The sequence below is a fragment of the Berghia stephanieae genome, chromosome 8 (genome assembly GCF_034508935.2).
Source record: "Berghia stephanieae isolate SIO BIC M18660-M18661 chromosome 8, UCSD_Bste_1.3, whole genome shotgun sequence".
NCBI classification, from domain to species: domain Eukaryota; kingdom Metazoa; phylum Mollusca; class Gastropoda; order Nudibranchia; family Aeolidiidae; genus Berghia; species Berghia stephanieae.
This window is the reverse complement of record NC_088367.1, coordinates 5583889-5603698: the sequence shown is the minus strand read 5'-3', so window position 1 is coordinate 5603698 and position 19810 is coordinate 5583889. Positions and strand designations below refer to the sequence as shown.

Genomic DNA, 19810 nt, shown 5'->3' with positions numbered 1-19810 from the left:
TAAGTAAAGTAAATGACATAAGTATCGTACTAAGACACGCAGATGCGCGCGCGCACAAGTACACACACAATATATATTATAATGTAATTGCTTTTTTACAAAACCCAGTCCCAGGTTCACTTCCCAATTGTTCACTCACTACTGCTGCCTACTTCCCATAATTTTGTCGGGTTTCGGCGGATTTCATAAAAAAGAAACACCGCAAATTATGTCACCATGATGTTGCCAAAACACACGACACGCCCACTCTCCAACGACATCTATGAACGATAACTCTGATCAGTTAATCCTCATATCGTGAGACAAGAGTAGCCGGTTCACAGTTCACAGTCTCGACCATTTTGATTCTGTTTTGGTTTCATATTCTGACTGCTGAATTTCCAGATTGTTGTAGTTGATAGAGCGTTTCACTGGTTAGTTGGAAAAAACGGGTTTGTTTCGTTTATTACTTGCAATAAATATCTCATGTTGAGTATATCAGAAATCATAAAAATGAAACAATTGGGGAACAAATAAATAGAAATCTGAAAGATGAGGATGGGTATGATGCAGTGCCGGAAAGAAATACCCCCCCCCCCCCCTCTTTAACTTTAACCTCCCTTACGCCTTATCCTCGACTGGGATCAAACCTTAGACTGGACATTCTGGACAATTTTTAGAACATCGATGTATCACTCGTCAAATATATTTGAATTTATTGTAATTGTAGGGATTTAGAGACTGAACAAGAAACTTGTCATCATAATCATGGCCGCGGGGATTCATTATCATGCATTCCCATTTATTATTTTGGGGTGTAAGTTTCCACATTTTTATGTAAAGCCTAGGTGTTTCTTTAGGACGACTTACGTAGTTTCACAGCACTTTTATTAGATATAGGATATTGCTTAATCTTTAACCATTATGGATTTTCAATTTCAATTATTTGCAATGTTCAATAAATATTACTAGACCCGTCTAGATAGATATTACTAATTTAAGATAAGTTTCATTTTTATAAGTGTTGTGATTTTTATAATTTCAAATACAATTTGCTGAGACACCATTATTATTACTTAGGGTGTTTCCCATCAGTTTCAATATTGCAAGTGATGACAATCATTATTATTTCATCAGGTTATTTAGTATCTTTAGTTAGGGTTGGGGGGGGGGGGGGGGGGGCTCGGGGTGTTTTCTCCTGACAAAAAAATAAAAAAAAAATGGAGAGGTGGGGATGTTGGGGGGTCTCCCCCCGATAATTAAAAAACAAATCTCCTCTTTAGGAGTGCTGTGAAACTACAAAAGCTCTTCTTTTTGTTCGGAGTACTTTTCCAGTTCTGGTGGAATGACATCCTTCCGCCATAGATTGACTGGCAGTTTTCTCCTGACAAAAAAGAAAAAAAAAAATGGAGAGGTGGGGATGTTGGGGGGTCTCCCCCCGATAATTAAAAAACAAATCTCCTCTTTAGGAGTGCTGTGAAACTACAAAAGCTCTTCTTTTTGTTCGGAGTACTTTTCCAGTTCTGGTGGAATGACATCCTTCCGCCATAGATTGACTGGCAGTTTTCCAATAAGCTGGTCAAGAAAACATATCTTAAAAGTTGCTTTAAAGTTAAAGGTCATAGCAACCAGGTTGCCACATTGGATTTTTTGTAGATTTTAAAAACTTTTTTTTCCGAGACATAGGGAATTTTTTTTTTCAAAAACATATAAAAATTAAAACAGGAAGGCGTTGGTGGTGGACTACCAATACTGAATCATATTTTCACTGCTATGACTGGTACCACTGGGAATTCCCATTAATATCTGTAATGAAAATCATAATTTCCTGGTAGTAGCGATAATACGAGTGGGAGGATACAAAGGAGTAATAATATTGTTGTTGTTTAGTTGATTTTAATTTTTGTTTTTTTTGTTTTTGTTTTTAAAATTTTGTTCTTTTTTTTAGAGTAAAGAGAAAGGTCTATATATTGTTAGTTTTAGTCGCACTATTCTGTTTACTTATTTACTTCTTACTTTTTATTTTCATTCATTCAATGCTATAGAGGCATAATGAATGAAAAAAAAAAGTGGGAGTGCCCGTGTGCATTTTAGGTTATCATTCTTTTAGCTTACGTGAGACAACAAAAAACAATAGAACCTCTGCATTATGGTGTCATCAATCACTTTTTACACCTTTCTCTCCCCATCAACCGTTTCAACCACAAGGCTAATGAGATATCTCAACACATGCAACGTATAAGGCATACCAACGCCATGGTATCGGTCTAGTACTGAGACGTGAGTGCCAGTAAAAATTTCCATCGCTGTCTTTGCTCTCTATATTTTCTCCCTCTTCTTCATCATACCAGGACACAGTACCGGTCCTCTGCTTCTCTTTCAGTCTCAAGAATTTACTGGTAAGGCCAGTACCTCTATTACTGGTTCTCAGTCTCGAAACCGTTCAGCACTAATTTCAGGTGATTGAGGTCGGAATCACTGAATGATACTGCGATCTGAGGTTGGAATCACTGAATGATACTGCGATCTTGACTAATACTAATGGGGAGTGGTGACATCCTACCACTGGAAAGAAAATTAGTCTGGGTACGGTAAGATAGAGTAACCAGGTTATCTGAAGAATGAGTCCCAAAGCAAAGCACAAAAATTGAAACTCTAGCCATTCCATTCACTTCACCGCTTAGAAAAATAAACAACAAGCAAATCAATCTTAGATTTTATTTCTCTCTCTTTCCCACCAGGCTTGTCATTGTTTATCTGTGGTGTCCTCGTAACTGATCCCCTACCATGGTTGTCCAGGATGAGAAGCCAGTTTACGATGTTGTTTTTGTAGTGGAGAGGACAGCCAACTTGGTACCCTATCTTGAAGAGGTCAAGAAATCGTACATTCTGCCCGCTCTTGAGTAAGACATCAACTAGCCAGTTTCATATATAATGCATTAATAGTCGTTTCTGACCTCCCATAGTGGGCAGGGAGGCACTTACTCTGTCTTCCATCCCCCTATATCTGTTTTCCAATATACTTTTTGTCTTTGTCTTGGGATGAGATTACTTGGTTTTGTCTTGGCCCTGGCCGGATACCCTGGCTGGGAGGGAAACAGTCAAATGGATAGTTTTGGGAGATGATATTTTTTGTCTTGTAAATCACCTCTCTGTTTAGCACTGTATTATTTTTGTTTTACATTTGTATGATTTGTAAACATTTAAGTGTCTTCCTCTTAGCAGGGACCTGTGCTTGTGTCAGGGTGAGGCATTTGGGTAGTCTCAAACTAAGTACACTGATAGGATGCTCTTGGAATCTACATCTCTTCTCTATTTGAACTAATTCCTCCTTGCTTTGATGCTTTGAGTACATTTAGTGGATATTACTCTATATAAAAGCTCGAGTTTTAATATTTTTCTATTTAGGATTTTCATAAAGTTATTGATGTAATGTTAGCATATTTTTTTTACTTTAAATTCGATTGCTCTCAAATCATAATTTGCTTTCATTATTTGTTCTATTAGATCAGTAAAGTAAAAAAAAAATGTATTTGATTGATAATGACATATTAAGTCATATACCTAAACACCTACATAAAAAGAAATGCAAAGAGCAAAAATCATTTGAACATTATGTCATATAAATGTTATACAGTGCAAAATGCATTAGTTGAACACGTGTTTGTCAATTCATGGATTTAACGAACCAGGGCAGAATTCCCAAATGATGTCCTCCATTGCATCAGTAAATTTTTCTCAGCGTCCTCAAACGTTTTCATGGCCTTGACGACTAACTAAACTAAGGCAACATTGACCTTCCTCTATGGAGTTGACAAACTTTTCCATCTGCCCTGTGTAGTTCAATAAACGCCTGTTGCACTGTCTGTTTTTAACAACACAAATGTTTATTTGAATGCAATGTGTTGCCTAACACAATTTTATATTAAAATTCTTAGATAACCGTTGTGGATATAAAATAAAATTGTTTGTTTCATTTTAAAAATATTTTTTTTCTTTTTGCAGATATTTCAATGGGGGTCCACCCAGTCCTATTGATACAGGGCATGATGTAAGTTTAAAATTTTGTTTTTGAATTTGACTTTTCAAATCACAGACTTTTACGGGGAAATAACAGGGGAGGTTGCACTCTTCAAATTTATTTAACCAAATCATTAAATAATAATTTGTTTCCCCCTCTAGATTCAGATTTTTAGATTCTAGAAAAGGAAAATCGTAATTAATTCTAAAATTTTGTTCTAAACAAGAAGGCAGATACATCGCTAGAAGCCACTACCATAGCAGATATGTACTACAGTCATGCAAGACAGAGATATTTACAAAAATTGATTATTTCTAAGAGGTGGTTGAACAAAATTGTAGAAAAATTTATAGAAATTTCACTTTTTGTAAACTTGACCCAGAATTAAATTTTAAAACTCCTTACATGAGTGATGAATGAAAGAAAGTTAAAAAAAATAAATTTTGGATGGGAAAATTGATTTTGCTTTTTACTTCATTGACCCTAACTTGATGAAGATTTTGCTTTCCTCAATAGTGGTTCTGATTCCAAGTTAAATTTTTTTCAAAAACATTTTAAAAGTAAAGATGATTGTTTATGTCATGTGTGAATATTTTTGTGGTGAACGCAAACCAATAGAAATCTTGCATCTTAGGTTGAAAGAGCTTTTACTTCAAATTATATTTAAAAAGGACAAAAAAACAAAAAACAACCAAACTAAAGAGTATTTCATGCTTGTTATCTGGCACATTTGCCGTATGTAAGTTCCTTGGGTGACACAAAATGAGACAAAAAGCCAGCTTAGTGGCACTGCGAATTGCAAAAGTGTTTACAGGCCAGTCTATCTCTGTGGCCTCGCTTACCAAAGTTATTGTAGTTTCACATCACATATGCAATTCAGTATGAAGTCAAAATACTAAAAAATATAGGAAATTTAAGTTGTTGTTTTTTTCTTAACTTTAAAAGCAAACCAATAGAAATCTTGCATCTTAGGTTGAAAGAGCTTTTACTTCAAATTATATTTAAAAAGTGCAAAGAAAAAAAAACAAAATAAAGAGTATTTCATGTATGTTATCTGGCACATTTGCCGCATGTAAGTTCCTTGGGTGACGCAAAATGAGACAAAAAGCCAACATAGATGGCTCTGCGAATTGCAGAAGTGTTCACTAGCCTAGAAGTGTTCTGTGGCCTCCCTTACCAAAGTTATTGTAGTTTCACATCACATAACAAGCAATTCAGTATGAAGTCAACATACTAAAAAAGATAGGAAATGTAAGTTGTTTTTCTTAACTTTAAAAGCAATATTAATTCTCCTCACATAAAGCATTGATTTTAACTCTAATTTTCTAAGTTAAGTGTAAAATTTGTAAAATTAAAGGTTAATCGTTAGTCTTTCATTAACTATTTTTTCCCAGTCATGTATGTTGCCATCGAATTTTATGATTTATTGGCGAAATCCTAAGAGCAAATGAACTTGAACTCTATCCCAACATAATAAACTATTTTGAGATTATTGGTCACATATTGTTATCTTTTAATCTGAAAAGAAATGTTAATTTAAAAGCAAGTTCAAACATTACAGAAATAACATTTGAAGGAAAATGCCCTGTATTCATTTTAGAATTGTCTATATTTTTTGTACACACAAAACAGACAAACATAAAAATTATATCTAATATCCCATTGTGTTCATCCGTGCCCAGTACAACTGTACCCTGTTCTGTCTGGTAACGTTTGCTGCTGGTGATGCTGCCCCTGAGATGGTCTCCAATTGTGCTTATCCCACCACCAGCACTCACGAGTTCATACAGTCTTTTGATAACATTGAGTAAGTTTGGTTGGATTTGAAGCCTATCCTTCCGTTTGCCCGCGGGTTATTATATATAAGCTATATATATAATTCTAGTTTTAAGTTTCTTGTTCTGAATCTGCTGAATACAATATATAACAGTCCATAGCATGGGTAGTCATATTAACATTGGTATAGTATAATTAGTATAAATTATTCATGAACCAGTCCTTGTGGGAAAACTCTCTCTCTGGGTGGGGTTCCTGACCTCCCATAGTGGGCAGGGGGGTACATACTGTGTCTTCTATCCCATTATATCTGTTTTCCAACATGCTTTCTGTCTTTGTCTTTGAATGAGATTACTTGGTTTTGTCCTGGCCCTGGCTTGGAGGGAAACAGTCAAATGCATAGTTATTGTTTTGTGAGATGATATTTTTTTCCTTGTAAATCATCTCTCTGTTATGTATTATATTTGTTATTTTGAATGTATAGTGTAAGCATTTGAGTGTATTCCTCTTTCTTGGATTTTGTGCTTGTGTCCGGATGAGACTTATAGCTGATCTCAAACTAAGTACATTGGTGGTGTGCTCCTGGAAATCTACATTTAATCCCTATTTGTTCCCAGTTCCCCTTTGTCTTACTTTTTCTTGGGTGCTGCTTTATTTGTAATTCTAGAGCTTTGTACTATCCCATTTTCTTCCTTTTTACTGGCGCTCATCATCATCATTGCCTTTTTCACCCTGGGTCAGGGTATAGGCCACAGACAAACAGTTTCCATCCTTCTCTATCCTGAGCCAACTTTTTTATCTCATTCCAGGTCTTACCACTTCTCTGTATATCAGCTTCTTTAATTCTTCTCCATGTTCCTCGTGGCCTTCCCCTTGATCTTCTGTCCTGAGGGTTCCAGTCCAATACTTTCTTTGTTATAGTTGAGTCATTCTTTCTAAGCGTGTGTCCAATCCACCTCCATCGTCTTCTTCCTATATCCTCTCCCACTGGTTTCTGCTGTGTTCTTTTCCATACTTCTTCATTTTTTATTCTATCCATCCATTTTATTCTGAGTAGCTTACGCATGCACCTGTTTACGAAAATCTGTACCCTCCTTATACATGCCTGTGATGCGTTCCAAGTTTCACATCCATACAGTAGGACAGACTTCACGTTTGAGTTGAAAAGTCTTAGCTTTAGTTGAAGGGAGATATCTTTAGTTCTCCAAACTCTGTTCAAAGATGTGAATGCAGCCTGTGCCTTTCCTATTCGTGCTTTCACCTCTGCTTCCGTGCCTCCACCCTTGTCAATTATACTTCCGAGATAGCAGAAAGTGTCTATATCTTCGAGTTCCTGATCTTTTACTTTGATCTGCTCCCTTTGACCGTACCTATCCTCAAGACCTTTGACTTTGCAGGGTGAATTCTTAGACCAATTGATTCCGAGAGGCTGTTTATAATTGTGGTTTTTGCTTGCATCTGGTCCTGGGTGTGGGACAAAAGAGCCAGATCATCTGCAAAATCCAGATCATCCAACTGTGTCCAGGGGGTCCACTGTATCCCATTTCTTCTCCCTTTGGAGGTTTCCTTCATTAGCTAATCAATGGCAAGGATGAACAGGAATGGTGAGAGCAAGCATCCCTGCTTGACACCAGTCTTAATTTCAAAGCTGTCAGTAAGCTGATCTTCATGTACAACCCTGCAACTTGATCCTTCATACATTTCCTTAATGAGGTTTACTATCTTTTCAGGGAGTCCATAATGTGCCAGAATTTTCCACAATGTTGCTCTGTCAATACTGTCGAAAGCCTTCTCGTAATCCAGAAAGTTGACAATAAGAGGAGAGTTCCATTCTATAGACTGTTCTACTATGACTCGCAGAGAGGCAATCTGGTCGGTGGTTGAACGGTTTTTCCGAAAACCTGCCTGTTCGTCCCGCAGTTTAGCATCTGTTGCATTCTTAATTCTCTCTAAAATAATACGGTTGAAAACCTTTCCTGGATAGAAAGAAGAGTGATGCCTCGATAATTATTACAATTACTGAGGTCCCCTTTCTTTGGAAGCTTGATAAGATGTCCTTCCTTCCAATCCTTTGGGAATATCCCGTCATTCCAGATTCTCTCAAATAGTGGGTGCAGGGCCTCAGCATTTCTTTCCGCATCAACTATTAGAGCCTCCGGTGGAATCTGGTCTGGTCCAGCAGCTTTCCCCCTTTTCAACTTGTTAATGGCACCCACAATCTCTGCTATCGATGGTGGATCACAGCTAATTGGTAGCTCATTCCTTGCAGGCAAAATTTCCGGCTGGTTGTCTGGTGGTGGTCTGTTCAGAAGGCAGTTGAAATGTTCCCTCCATCGTTCAGATTGAGCCTCTTTTCCAAAAATAGTTTTCCCATCTTTGTCTTTGACTGGTACCTCTGGTTTCCCATATTTTCCAGCAAGTGTCTTGGTAGTTTGATAAAGGATCCTCATGTGTCCTCCAGTCGCTGCTGCTTCTGCTTTCTCTGCAAGTCTGTTCATGAATGCTTCCTTGTCTTTCTTCACAGATCTTTTGACTTCCTTAGCTATGGCTCGATACTGCTCTTGTGCATCCAGTCTTGAAGCCCTTGTTCGGCTTGCATTCACTTGTTCCTTCCTTGTTCTCCTCTTTTCAATAAGGTCCAAGGTGGTTGGACTTATCCATTCTTTATGTTCCGATTTCTTTACCCCCAATACCTCGTGGCAAGTTGTTATGTAGACTTCCTTGATCTTTGCCCAAGTGACTCTACATCTATGTCCTCCTCGAGCTCAGTAAGAGGTTGGAATCTATTACTCAATTGTAGTTTGAATTCCTCATTCTTTTCCCCATCAAGTGCATTCACCTCGAATTTTCTTCTTGTATGTGATCTGGCCCCGTGTTTTCTGAGTCGGAGCTTAAGCTTTGCCAATAGCAGGTGGTGGTCTGATCCAACATCTGCCCCTCTCCGTACTGTCACATCTTCCAATGAACGTCTGAATCTACGAGAAATACAAAAATGATAATCTGATTCTCTGTCACACCATCTGGTGAGACCCAAGTTGCTTTGTGGATCCTCTTATGGGGGAACACTGATCCTCCAATCACCAAACTGTTGAATGCACAGAAATTTGCAAATCTCTCTCCATTATCATTCATTTCTCCCATGCCATGACGTCCCATGATACCTTCATAGCCTACGTTATCCTGTCCCACTTTTGCATTAGCATCTCCCATCAATATGTTGATGTCTTTCCTTGGCAACTTGTCAATGACTTGTTGTAGCAGACCATAAAATGTATCTTTGTCCTCATCTGTTGCATCATTTGTTGGGGCATAGATCTGTACAATGTTCATGCTGATCTTCTTACTCCGTGTTGTAAAGGACGCCATGATGATCCTTTCTCCGCATTGTTCCCATCCTCTCAGTGACTTCTGGGCAAACTTGCTTAGAATTATTCCTACTCCCTGTGTATGAATCCCGTCCCCTCTCCCTGAATATAAAATCTTCTCCCCAGACTTGAGGTGTTTCTGTCCGGATTGTATCCAGTGGGTTTCGCTTACTCCAAGTATATGCAGCCTGTATCTTCTCATCTCAGTCACAACTTGAGAGCTTTTTCCTGCTTCATACATGGTGCGAACGTTCCACGACGCAATTCGAAGCTGCTTGTTTGGCGAAGACGTCATCGGGTCAGCAGAGTCCTTTCGGCTTTGTCTGTTGTCCTTCATAAATTCTGTAATTCCAGAAACTCTTCAGTCGTCCAAGCTAAAAAAAGGATTTAGTTTTGTCTGTCTGTGTTTCTGTAACGGTTTGAGTTTAACGGAAAGCGGTGTTAACCCTTTGCCAACCCCCAACCTGGAGGACCAGGTGACTCAAAGATGGGGGAATCACACACCATTAGTCGCCTTTTACGACACGCTGGCTTGGCGTTGGGCTATTCTTGACCCTCTCAGTTGAGGGACCCCGGACACCACACGGGGTTTTTACTGGCGCTGATGTAACCTAAATGTGTTGCAAGCGCCGTAAAACCCTTTAAAACAAAACATCTTCCAGTCGGTTGGAATTGAGTAACTAGTTGTCAGAAGTGCCCAATATTCAAAACATTCTGATGAGGAAAAAAAAAATATAGTCCCTCCAGCTTAACTGAGAGAGGAAAGTTGGTTTTACTCCTATCGTGTTTTGGATGTTTTCTTTTTCATGATATGTCTAAGGGGAAAGATTAAGTAGTTTAAGGGTATTGAATGTGATGAAAGGTTGAAAAGCATGTTAGAATTTAGCATTAAAACTTAATTTTGTCATGTTACAAATAGGAGATAAATATCGTAAACAGCATAGTTTTTATTACGGATCTTTATTTTACCAGTTATATAAGAATTTTGGACTGGTGCTGTGAAAAATTTGCATCAAAAAAGATTGTAAACTCATGGCATTAAAACTGTAATGAAAGACATTCCTTATTGTCTGCAGTATGTTCAGAAATAATTTAAGTAGAATGTCAACCAGCTTCTGATATTATTTTTTTTTTTACAGCGTTGAAATATGAATACAAAGTCGGCTATTTGGTCTTGTGGTAGCACACTTGCTTTCAGATCGGAAAGTCCAGGGTTCGAGCCTCTCTCAGCACATTGTTGAGTCCTTGGAGAAGGCTATTTACTCGCATTCTCTCACCGTTCTCAGGTGTAAAATGAGTACCTGGCCACTAACAGCATTGTCTCTGTTGGAAAAAAAATGTAATATTGCATCAGGCGTCATGTCTCGTTCTTCATGTTACCTGTTGCTGTTGGTCAGGGACCCCTTGTAAAGCGCTTTGAGCACATTTAGTGGATATTGCGCTCTATAAAATCTCAATTTATTCAATTTAAAGCCAAACCTGTCATCACTATTGTTGTTGATATCATTAAAATAATAATCCCAATCATAAACAGAAGTAGCCTTGAATACGAGCAGGATTTTAATCAAATTATTCAAACAACCTGTCATGCTTATTCGTATCACATAATCATTGTTACTGTTCATTTTCTTTGATTATCACAATCTCATCATCATCATCATCGTCATCATCATCAATTTCATTTTCAAACCACAATACCCAGGTTCATTGGTGGAGGAGGTCAAAGTTGCAGTCATGTTTCCGAAGGCCTCAGTACAGCCCTCCAATGTCTGGACGAAATCAAACATCTACGATGTGCTGGGTAAGCTAGATACTTTTTAAAGTGGATGAATCAAATGGGTCTAGACGTGAATCAAATGGGTCTAGACATGAATCAAATGGGTCTAGACGTGAATCAAATGGGTCTAGACGTGAATCTAATGGGTCTAGATGTGAATCAATGGGTCTAGACGTGAATCAAATGGGTCTATATGTGAATCAAATGGGTCTAGACGTGAATCAAATGGGTCTAGACGTGAATCAATGGGTCTAGACGTGAATCAATGGGTCTAGACGTGAATCAAATGGGTCTAGACATGAATCAAATGGGTCTAGACGTGAATCAATGGGTCTAGACGTGAATCAAATGGGTCTAGACGTAAGTTACATGCCTGGTGCCTTGGACTAAGCAACCATGGATTGGAATCCCAGTGGATGAGACACTTGGATATCTTCTTGTCATTCTCGAGATTTATAAGAACTGTTATCATCATCATCATTGCCTTTTCCACCCTGGGTCAGGGTATAGGCCACAGACAAACAGCTTTCATCCCTCTCTATCTTGAGCTAACTTTTTTTTTTATCTCGTTCCATGTCTTATCACTTCTCTGTATATCAGCTTCTTTAATTCTTCTCCATGTTCCTCGTGGCCTTCCCCTTGATCTTCTGCCCTGAGGGTTCCAGTCCAAAAATTTCTTTGTTATTAAATCAAAGCTGCTTCTTTGGTGAAGATGTCATTGGGTCAGCAAAGTCCTTTCGGCTTTGTCATTACTCTACAATTTTACCACTTGTATTACTACAGTCGTTAGCACAATTGGAAGACTTCATTTTTAAGTGAGATATTTATGAAAACAAATGAGAAGTGTTTTTTGTTTGTTTTTGATTAAAATTTTGTTTTTAAATTTGAAAGTCCTTTATTTTATAAATTTTATCTCACAAACTTTGATTTCTGGCGTCAATTAGTTTTCATCTTCATGTATGTCTGCAATTTTTTACGAATATACTGGGTTTTTTTTCTCTGATTTCATGACAGGAAGCAGACCCAGCGTCATTGTGTCTTGGTGTGTAACTCCCCTCCGTACCATATTGTTGCAGAAGAGAGTCAAGACTACAGGGGCTACAACAGTGAACAGCTGGCCACTATGATGGGAAAGGTGGGAAGTGGAAACTAGTCATGTTAAAACGATAGGACATCAGAGAGCTAGGCCTTGCTTGAACTAGCTCATGGGTGATTTTTTCACTCTATAACCTGAAATAACCGGGGGCCGAAGTGACCGAGTGGTTAAGGCATTGTACTGTGATTCGGATGACCCAGGTTCGAGCCCCGCTTCAGGCACTTTCGTTTTTTTTCCTTGAGCAAGATTATTAACCCCCAATTTGCTCACTTGGACAACATGGGTGATTCCTGTCGACATCAGACATCTTGTTTGATGAGTTATCTATATTCCTTCGTGGAATGCCAAGGCGACGATATCTTATGATATCGTGGCGCAAAAGGCATAATTTTTTTCACTCTATAATCTGAAATATAACTTATACAAAAAGTCTGTAGCATTGTTTACATGTCATGAGCTAGAGGTGCCTAAATGAACCAATAAGATGGATACAAAAAAATAAAGTGAGTAAATGCGACTCATATATAAGGCAACTACACAAAACCAACAACGTTTTGGCCCTTGGCCTTTGTCAAGAGACAAACAACAAAACACAAAAATTTAAGGTGACAAAAAAAATCACATTTTGTCAAATGTCCCATGTATGATATCTGAGAAAGAAAAATGATTTCCTTTCCCCACCCCTAATAAAAAAAACAAAGAAAAAAAAAAAACCCATGCTTTTTAATTTGTAGCATTTGTGTAGTACTTTACTTGAGGGAATCTGAATGTTTACCCTGAATATGAAGACTACATTTGTTCTTCAATTTTGAATATTTTACAACATTTACAATTTTATTTAAATCTTATTCATATTCTAAAACTTGTTTTTTTTTTGTGTATACAGCGTGGTGTACATCTGTCAATAATCTCACCAAGGAAAATTCCAGCATTACAAAAACTTTTCAATGAGGTATGTGTCATCTTTTGGGTTTTTTTTCATTACAATGAGTAATGTAAATGTTGACGTAGCATATTTCTATTGATTCAGAAAAGTGAGTGGAGCAGGCACTTATCAGCTCTTGCTCTTCCCGGCCAGACAGAGTTGTCATACCATTAAGGTCGTGGGTTCGAACCCCAATTGCCGCCGCAAATTTTTTATTCTCTATTGTCTTCTGGCACTTTCCTACTCACTTCATTTCGTGTTTTTATTCTATTGATTTACAATGCTCAATGTGCTTAATATTGTTTCAAATCGGTGATATTAGGGACAGGTGAACTAAATCATAATTTTTCAAACTTCATCATTTAGGCTTCCTTTTCCATGCCCGAGCCAAGTTTCAGTTAGCAAATCTTAAGAAATGAATGATCTTAACATAAAAAAAGGTTTAACATTGTTAAAAATGGCTTTTAAATGATGATGGGAGAACTTTTTTATATTGCTGGATTTCCCACTTGCACATAAAACCAACCATATATATATTCCCTCATCAGGCCGTATCGAAACAAATTCTATTTGATGTCATGCAATTTGGCGGATAGGTGTCCTTTTCTGACTAGTATCGAATTAAGAAATTAAGGAGCAGGCACTGGTGTAAGATAAAGAACTGAACATGTGTGTATGAAAGGTGCCAGACAAAGCAAGGAAGAAAAATACAAGAAAAAAAAACCATCCTAAAAAATCAGTCGACCTCAACTGGGGATTGAACCACTGACCTTCTGTTTACCGGTCAGACATGCTACCATTACTACCATTAATGGTAGCACGTCTGACCGGTAAACAGAAGGTCTGTGGTTCAATCCCCAGTTGAGGTCGACTGATGTTTTAGGATGTTTGTTTTTTTATCTTGTATTTTTCTTTCTTGCTTTGTCTGGCACCTTTCATACACACTTGTTCAGTTCTTTTTCTGACAAGCACTCTTACAATATCCATCTTTTCATATAGCCAGGTACTCATAATGTGTGTAGGACAGGGGGGGGGGGGGGGGTTATGATCCTTGTCAACCATCCAGTCATCAAAATCACTAATACTTATCAACACCATTCCTCTTCTTAGGTATATATATATATATGCTAAAAGTCCCCCAAGCAATATGAACATTTAAATTGAATTGAATTAAATAAACTGTTTCTCTTTCAATCTTATCAAAATATTAGTTAAGGGCAATATGTAAGAAAGGTTGGGGGTCTCGATAGCACAGTTGGTAGAGCACTCGTTTCATATGCAAAGGGATTGAGATCGATCCCGGGTGCAGTTGAGATTTTTTTTTTTTCTGACCCCCCTGTCCACCCAGGTGTGAATGGGTAGCTGAGTCGGTTAGATTTGGGGAAAAGTACTTTGCAATAAACAGTGCTGATGATTTTCCTCGGATCCGCGATTTTGGAGTCCAGAGGAGGAATTTCCTCCTTTTAATAATTACATTTTCTCGAAACAATGTGCTAGCAATGAGAGAGTTGATGTGTGGTGGAACACACAGGTGCAGTTTCCCACTCTCCAGAAGTTAGCTAGAGTATCAATTATAGTCTATCATCTCAATTGCTCTAAAAGTGGGGTTTAGTGCAGCAAAAATGGGGCTTAAAGGCAATCGTTCAACATTTTCCTACTTTTTCACTTTTTGTCACCATCAGCACTGAATAAACTAGCGTCCTATCCAAATTGCTATTGTCCGTTTCACGCTATAGAAACCGGGATAAACTCCGGCTCCGTGGGCCGAATGGCTCTGAAGGACTACTTTTATGAAGGTTGCTGTAGTGATTTCTTTACCAATCTCTGTAGGCTTGTACGGGAGACAACTACCATAGTCCAAAGATGGCCAACTATGCTACAGACCCCCGGCACTTGGTTCTCCTCAAGGGATTCCAACTGGAAGGTAATAACACTTCTTACTTTACTACTACTCCTTATAAAGGCCCAGATAGCTCATTTGGTAGAGCACTCACTCTGAAGTACTTCCCGGGGTCGAACTATATATTATTTTTCCATGTGATTGAGTCATTGGTCACATTGCAAAATGTGCTCAAAATGACTTACATAATAAATGTTCATAGTTTTCGAAATATCAAATATCACAATAGGTCATTTTGTTCAGATTAACCTTTAGATATGTTTACAACTTTTATAAACAAACCAGTGTGTTTACATTTATAAAGAAATCTCCAGAGGCTGGACAAAAATAGATCATTTGATTGATGACGGACAAAAAGTTGAAAATAGATCAGTCCCATTGACCAACACTATGGTTCAAGGTATCAAGTTATATCAGATCTGTCACTGATACATACACACAATTTTTTAAAAAGCCAAATATTTTTTTCATGCAGATTTAGGACTTTCTCACCAAATTTTAGAGGAAAATGATTGAAAATGTTTTTTGTGCAAGACATGGATATGTGACCTAACTGAATAACATAACAGACATCAATTATAAGGCATTTTAAAATGGCTTTTCTTAGAAAAAGGGGTAGAGGTCATGCATTTTGTTTTGATTCAGATTTTTTTCCAAATATATACCGAATTTTTGGTTCTTGCATGTGGCAATATATTAAGTGCTTGCTGGGTAATTTATGCTTGGTGAAAGTCAATAGGAATAATAGTTATAAATATTCTGATGTTCTGTGAACTGGTTGGGGTTCCCTACCTCCACAGTGGGCAGGGAGGTACATACCGTGTCTTCTATCCCCTTATGTTTTCCAACATGCTTTTCTGTCTTTGTCTTGGTATGAGATTGCTTGGTTTTGTCCCGACCCTGGCCGGAGTCCTAGCTGGGAGGGAAACAGTCAAATGTATAGTTATTGTTTTGGGAGTTGATATTTTTTTCCTTGTAAATCATCTCTCTGTTATGTATTATTATATTTGTTATTTTCAATGTATAATATAAGCATTTGAGTGTATTCCTCTTTGTTGGATTTTATGCTTGTGTCTGGATGAGACATAGGTGATCTCAAACTAAGTACATTGGTGGTATGCTCTTGGAATCTACATCTGATCCCTATTTGTTCTCAGTTCCCCTATGTCTTACTTTTTCTTGGGTGCTTTAATTGTAATTCTAGAACTTTTTACTATCCCATTTTCTTCCTTGTTACCGACGCTGATATAACCTAAATGTGTTGCAAGTGCCGTAAAACCCTTAAAAACAAAAACAAAAACATGTTCAGTGAACCAAAGCAGGGCATTGTATAGTGTTAACCGTTGTCATCACATTGAGAGATACATCATCAAATCACAATAGAGACACTGTATTTTCTTCTTTTGTTCCCTCTGTCCCACATAGTTCCATCGCAGTTAGGCACCTTCCCTAAAAAGTTTTGAAAAGGGCCGTATACTGAAACGATCAACCTTTTTTATAAAAAGCAGGATTGATTCCCACTCAGTATAATTCTCTTGCTTTTAAACTTCCGAGCTGCTATGCATTTTGTTAATAATTTGATCTTTTTTTTTTTTTTTCAATGGCAGAACGGTCAGTGAGCCCCAAGCAAGAGGAAGACAAGAAACCCATTGGTATGTCTTAACAGTTAATTAATTGCAAGAGATGAAGTGAGTAGGAAAGAGTCAGAAGACAAACAGAGAATAAAAATTTCGCGATCGTGGATAGCTCATACGGTAGAGTCACGCTCTTCCCGGCCAGGCGGAGTTGTCGTACCAGTAAGGTCGTGGGTTCAAACCCCCATCACCGCTGCAACATTTTTATTCTCTATTTGTTTTCTGGCCACTTTCCTACTCACTTTATCTCTTGTTGTTATCAACATAAGTGCCTGCTCCACTCACTTTTCTGAATTAACAGTTAATTGCTACTTTTCCTTGATTAAAGAAACAAAAAAAAAGAAAAAAGAAACGTGAAGAAAATAGATTAATGTTTTCAGTATTTGATTTTTAAAAACATGTTTTTTTCTCAGCTACTGCTTTGTTACTTTGAATTCTTTATTTCTTTCTCTCTCTTTCACTCTGAGATGTTGGTTTTGATTCAGGTTGAATTCTGAATGTGATTCTCCTTGATTATGACTAACATGAGCTTTTGACAAAGTACATGTAAATGTGAAAAATAGATAAATAACAAAGGAAATTGGATGGAAGCTTCAATTTGATAAATAAGAACAGATAACGTGGATGTTTCGGGTTTTCCCTTTTATCAACAAAACACAATGAATGAAACACTCAAGACGAATGAGAGATGTGAGAGTGGCATGTTTAGTTGAATAAGGTGATTATTCACCTTAACAACGCCATTCTCTTATCCCTCATCTGTTTTAAAAGTGTTCCATTCATTGTGTTTTGTTGATAAAAGGGACAACCCATAATGTCCACATTATCTGTTAACTGTTTTTGTTTATTAAACTGAAGCTTCCATCCAATTTCCTTTTTTTTTTTTTTCTTTTTAAAAAAAAATTTCTTAGAACTTCAAACAGCAACATTTTCATACAGATGTGAGAATTTTTGTAAGATGGCCAATACAGATCAAATCTGATTGGTCTAAACTCCATCTTTCCTTTAAATGAAGAGTTGATGCAGTTGACATGTATCAATCATATTGTACTGGGTGGGGATCCTGACCTCCCATAGCGGGCAGGGAGGTACATACTGTGTCTTCTATCCCCTTATATCTGTTTTCCAACATGCTTTCTGTCTTTGTCTTGGAATGAGATTACTTGGTTTTGTCCTGGCCCTGTTCGGAGTCCTGGCTGGGAGGGAAACAGTCGAATGCATAGTTATTGTTTTGGGAGATGATATTTTTTTCCTTGTAAATCATCTCTCTGTTATGTATTATTATATTTGTTATTTTGAATGTATAATGTAAACCATTTTAGTGTATTCCTCTCTGTTGGATTTTGTGCTTGTGTCCGGATGAAACTTATAGGTGATCTCAAACTAAGTACATTGGTGGTATGCTCTTGGATTCTACATCTGATCCCTATTTGTTCCTAGTTCCCCTTTTGTCTTACTTTTTCTTGGGTGCTTTAATTGTAATTCCAGAACTTTTTACTATCCCATTTTCTTCCTTTTTACTGGCGCTGATATAACCTAAATGTGTTGCAAGCGCCGTAAAACTCTTAAAAACAAAACAAACAAACAATCATATTGTAAGCTTGCTCTGAGCCCTCCCCAAGGTAAAGATACAGAGAATAATAAAAAGTGATTTTAATTGTAACGGACGGACATAATTTCTTTTGTTTGATTTAATTCATTTTTTGTTTGGTTAGTTTATCAATTATCTTGTTTATTTTCAATATTTTTTGTCTATCACAGTGCCTGGGCTCAAAGACCAGACTGTCGTCAACACGGATGGCCAGGGATTTAAGATTCCAAACTCTAGTCAAATGAGTGAGTGTAAATTACATACTTTCGTATCTCCATCGATAATAGTAATGATAATGATAATAATAATATTAATAATAATAATAATAATAATAATAATAATAATAATAATAAATATTAATAGTAATAATAATAATAATAATAATAATAATAATAATAATAATAATAATATTAATATTAATGATATAATAATAATAATAATAATAATAATAATAATAATAATAATAATAATAAATAATAATAATAGTAAGAATAATAATGATATTAATAATGGTAATAATAATTAATAATTTTTTATTAAAAATAACTTTTCACCTCCATTGGCAAAACTTAATTTAGTTAAAAATATTTTTTAAAGTTTTTCTATTAGAGTTTATTTTATGTCATACTTCTCACTGAATAATCATCGAATGATCTCCCTTTCCAAGCCACTGCCATGATGCAGCAGCAACCTCTACAACAATCATCAGTCATTAATCAACAACAACAACAGCAACTGTCACAACAGCAACAGCCTCAACAACAACAACAACAACAGCAACAGCAACAACAACAACAACAACAGATGTTACCCACTGTGGTCAACCCACAAGCCCCCAATCCAGTGGTATCCAACACGATGATGACCGGCCCTATGGACCACAATATGAATGCCAATGCCGGAGGCATGCAGGCTAAAGGTTCGCACCCTCATCATATGAGAGCGCAGGTAAAAAATCACAACAACCCGACCACTTTACCAATAAGATATATTCGGAGGTAGGGGACCACTAATAACACTGTTGCTGTCTAGTATTCTTCAATTACCCCCCCCCCCCCCCCCTCCCTTCCCCATCCCCTACCTTATTCTTGAAATATATAAATATAGTTTTTCATCTATCTTTTTCTCTCTCTCTCTCTCTTCCATTGCACACACACACACACAGACACACACACACACACACACACACACACACACATTTACAAATTTTCGCCTATATTATTATGACAATCTAATATAAATATATATTATGTATTCTGTGTTTACTTGATAAAGGCCAAGGGTCGAAACGTCGTTTGTTTTGTGTTGTTCATTCATGAGTCAGATTTACTCCCTTTATCTTTATCTCCAGTTTATTGACTCATTTAGGCATCTCTATTTAAATGTTGACAGTTTTGAATAAGGTTTGTGAGTGTGCCAGGACAATGCTTTATTTTTCAGGTCTTCAGGATTTCAATTAAAACAAAATTCTTGCAAATTCTTCTCGTTCTTATCAATTCCAGGACAAACCTCAACAAGGAATGCCCAATCTGACCTTGCAACAACAACAGCAACAGCAACAACTGGTAAGTGTTGTATTTATCCAATATGTTTTTTTTACATGTAAATGCGTTATGCTCTGTGAGGGTAATGTTAGTTTACTATTACAGTATAATTTGTTTTAATTTGTTATGTACGTCTCGACTCCAGGATCATTCCCATTCCTTTCGGACATGTTTTTTATATTGATCTTTAAATCCGCGTGTG

General features: G+C 37.1%; 1 protein-coding gene across 9 annotated transcripts in view; it reads left to right on the top strand.

Moving 5' to 3' along the window:
- The first annotated feature begins 285 nt into the window (after positions 1-285).
- Positions 286-19810, top strand: part of LOC144978069 (mediator of RNA polymerase II transcription subunit 25-like) — a 49305-nt gene continuing 29780 nt past the window's right edge. For 2 of the 9 annotated variants that reach the window (XM_078923608.1, XM_078923605.1), the window contains exons 1-12: positions 300-431; positions 2721-2882; positions 3985-4030; positions 5683-5807; positions 10844-10942; positions 11933-12053; positions 12901-12966; positions 14770-14863; positions 16447-16491; positions 18235-18309; positions 18732-19012; positions 19567-19629. In XM_078923608.1, coding sequence (XP_078779734.1) covers positions 2767-2882; positions 3985-4030; positions 5683-5807; positions 10844-10942; positions 11933-12053; positions 12901-12966; positions 14770-14863; positions 16447-16491; positions 18235-18309; positions 18732-19012; positions 19567-19629 — 1131 coding nt within the window. In that variant the 5' untranslated portion in view covers positions 300-431; positions 2721-2766. Of the gene's footprint in view, positions 1208-1393; positions 2883-3984; positions 4031-5682; positions 5808-10843; positions 10943-11932; positions 12054-12900; positions 12967-14769; positions 14864-16446; positions 16492-18234; positions 18310-18731; positions 19013-19566; positions 19630-19810 lie in introns of all 9 variants that reach the window. The other 7 variants (XM_078923612.1, XM_078923607.1, XM_078923613.1 and 4 more) reach the window with 7 other exon arrangements.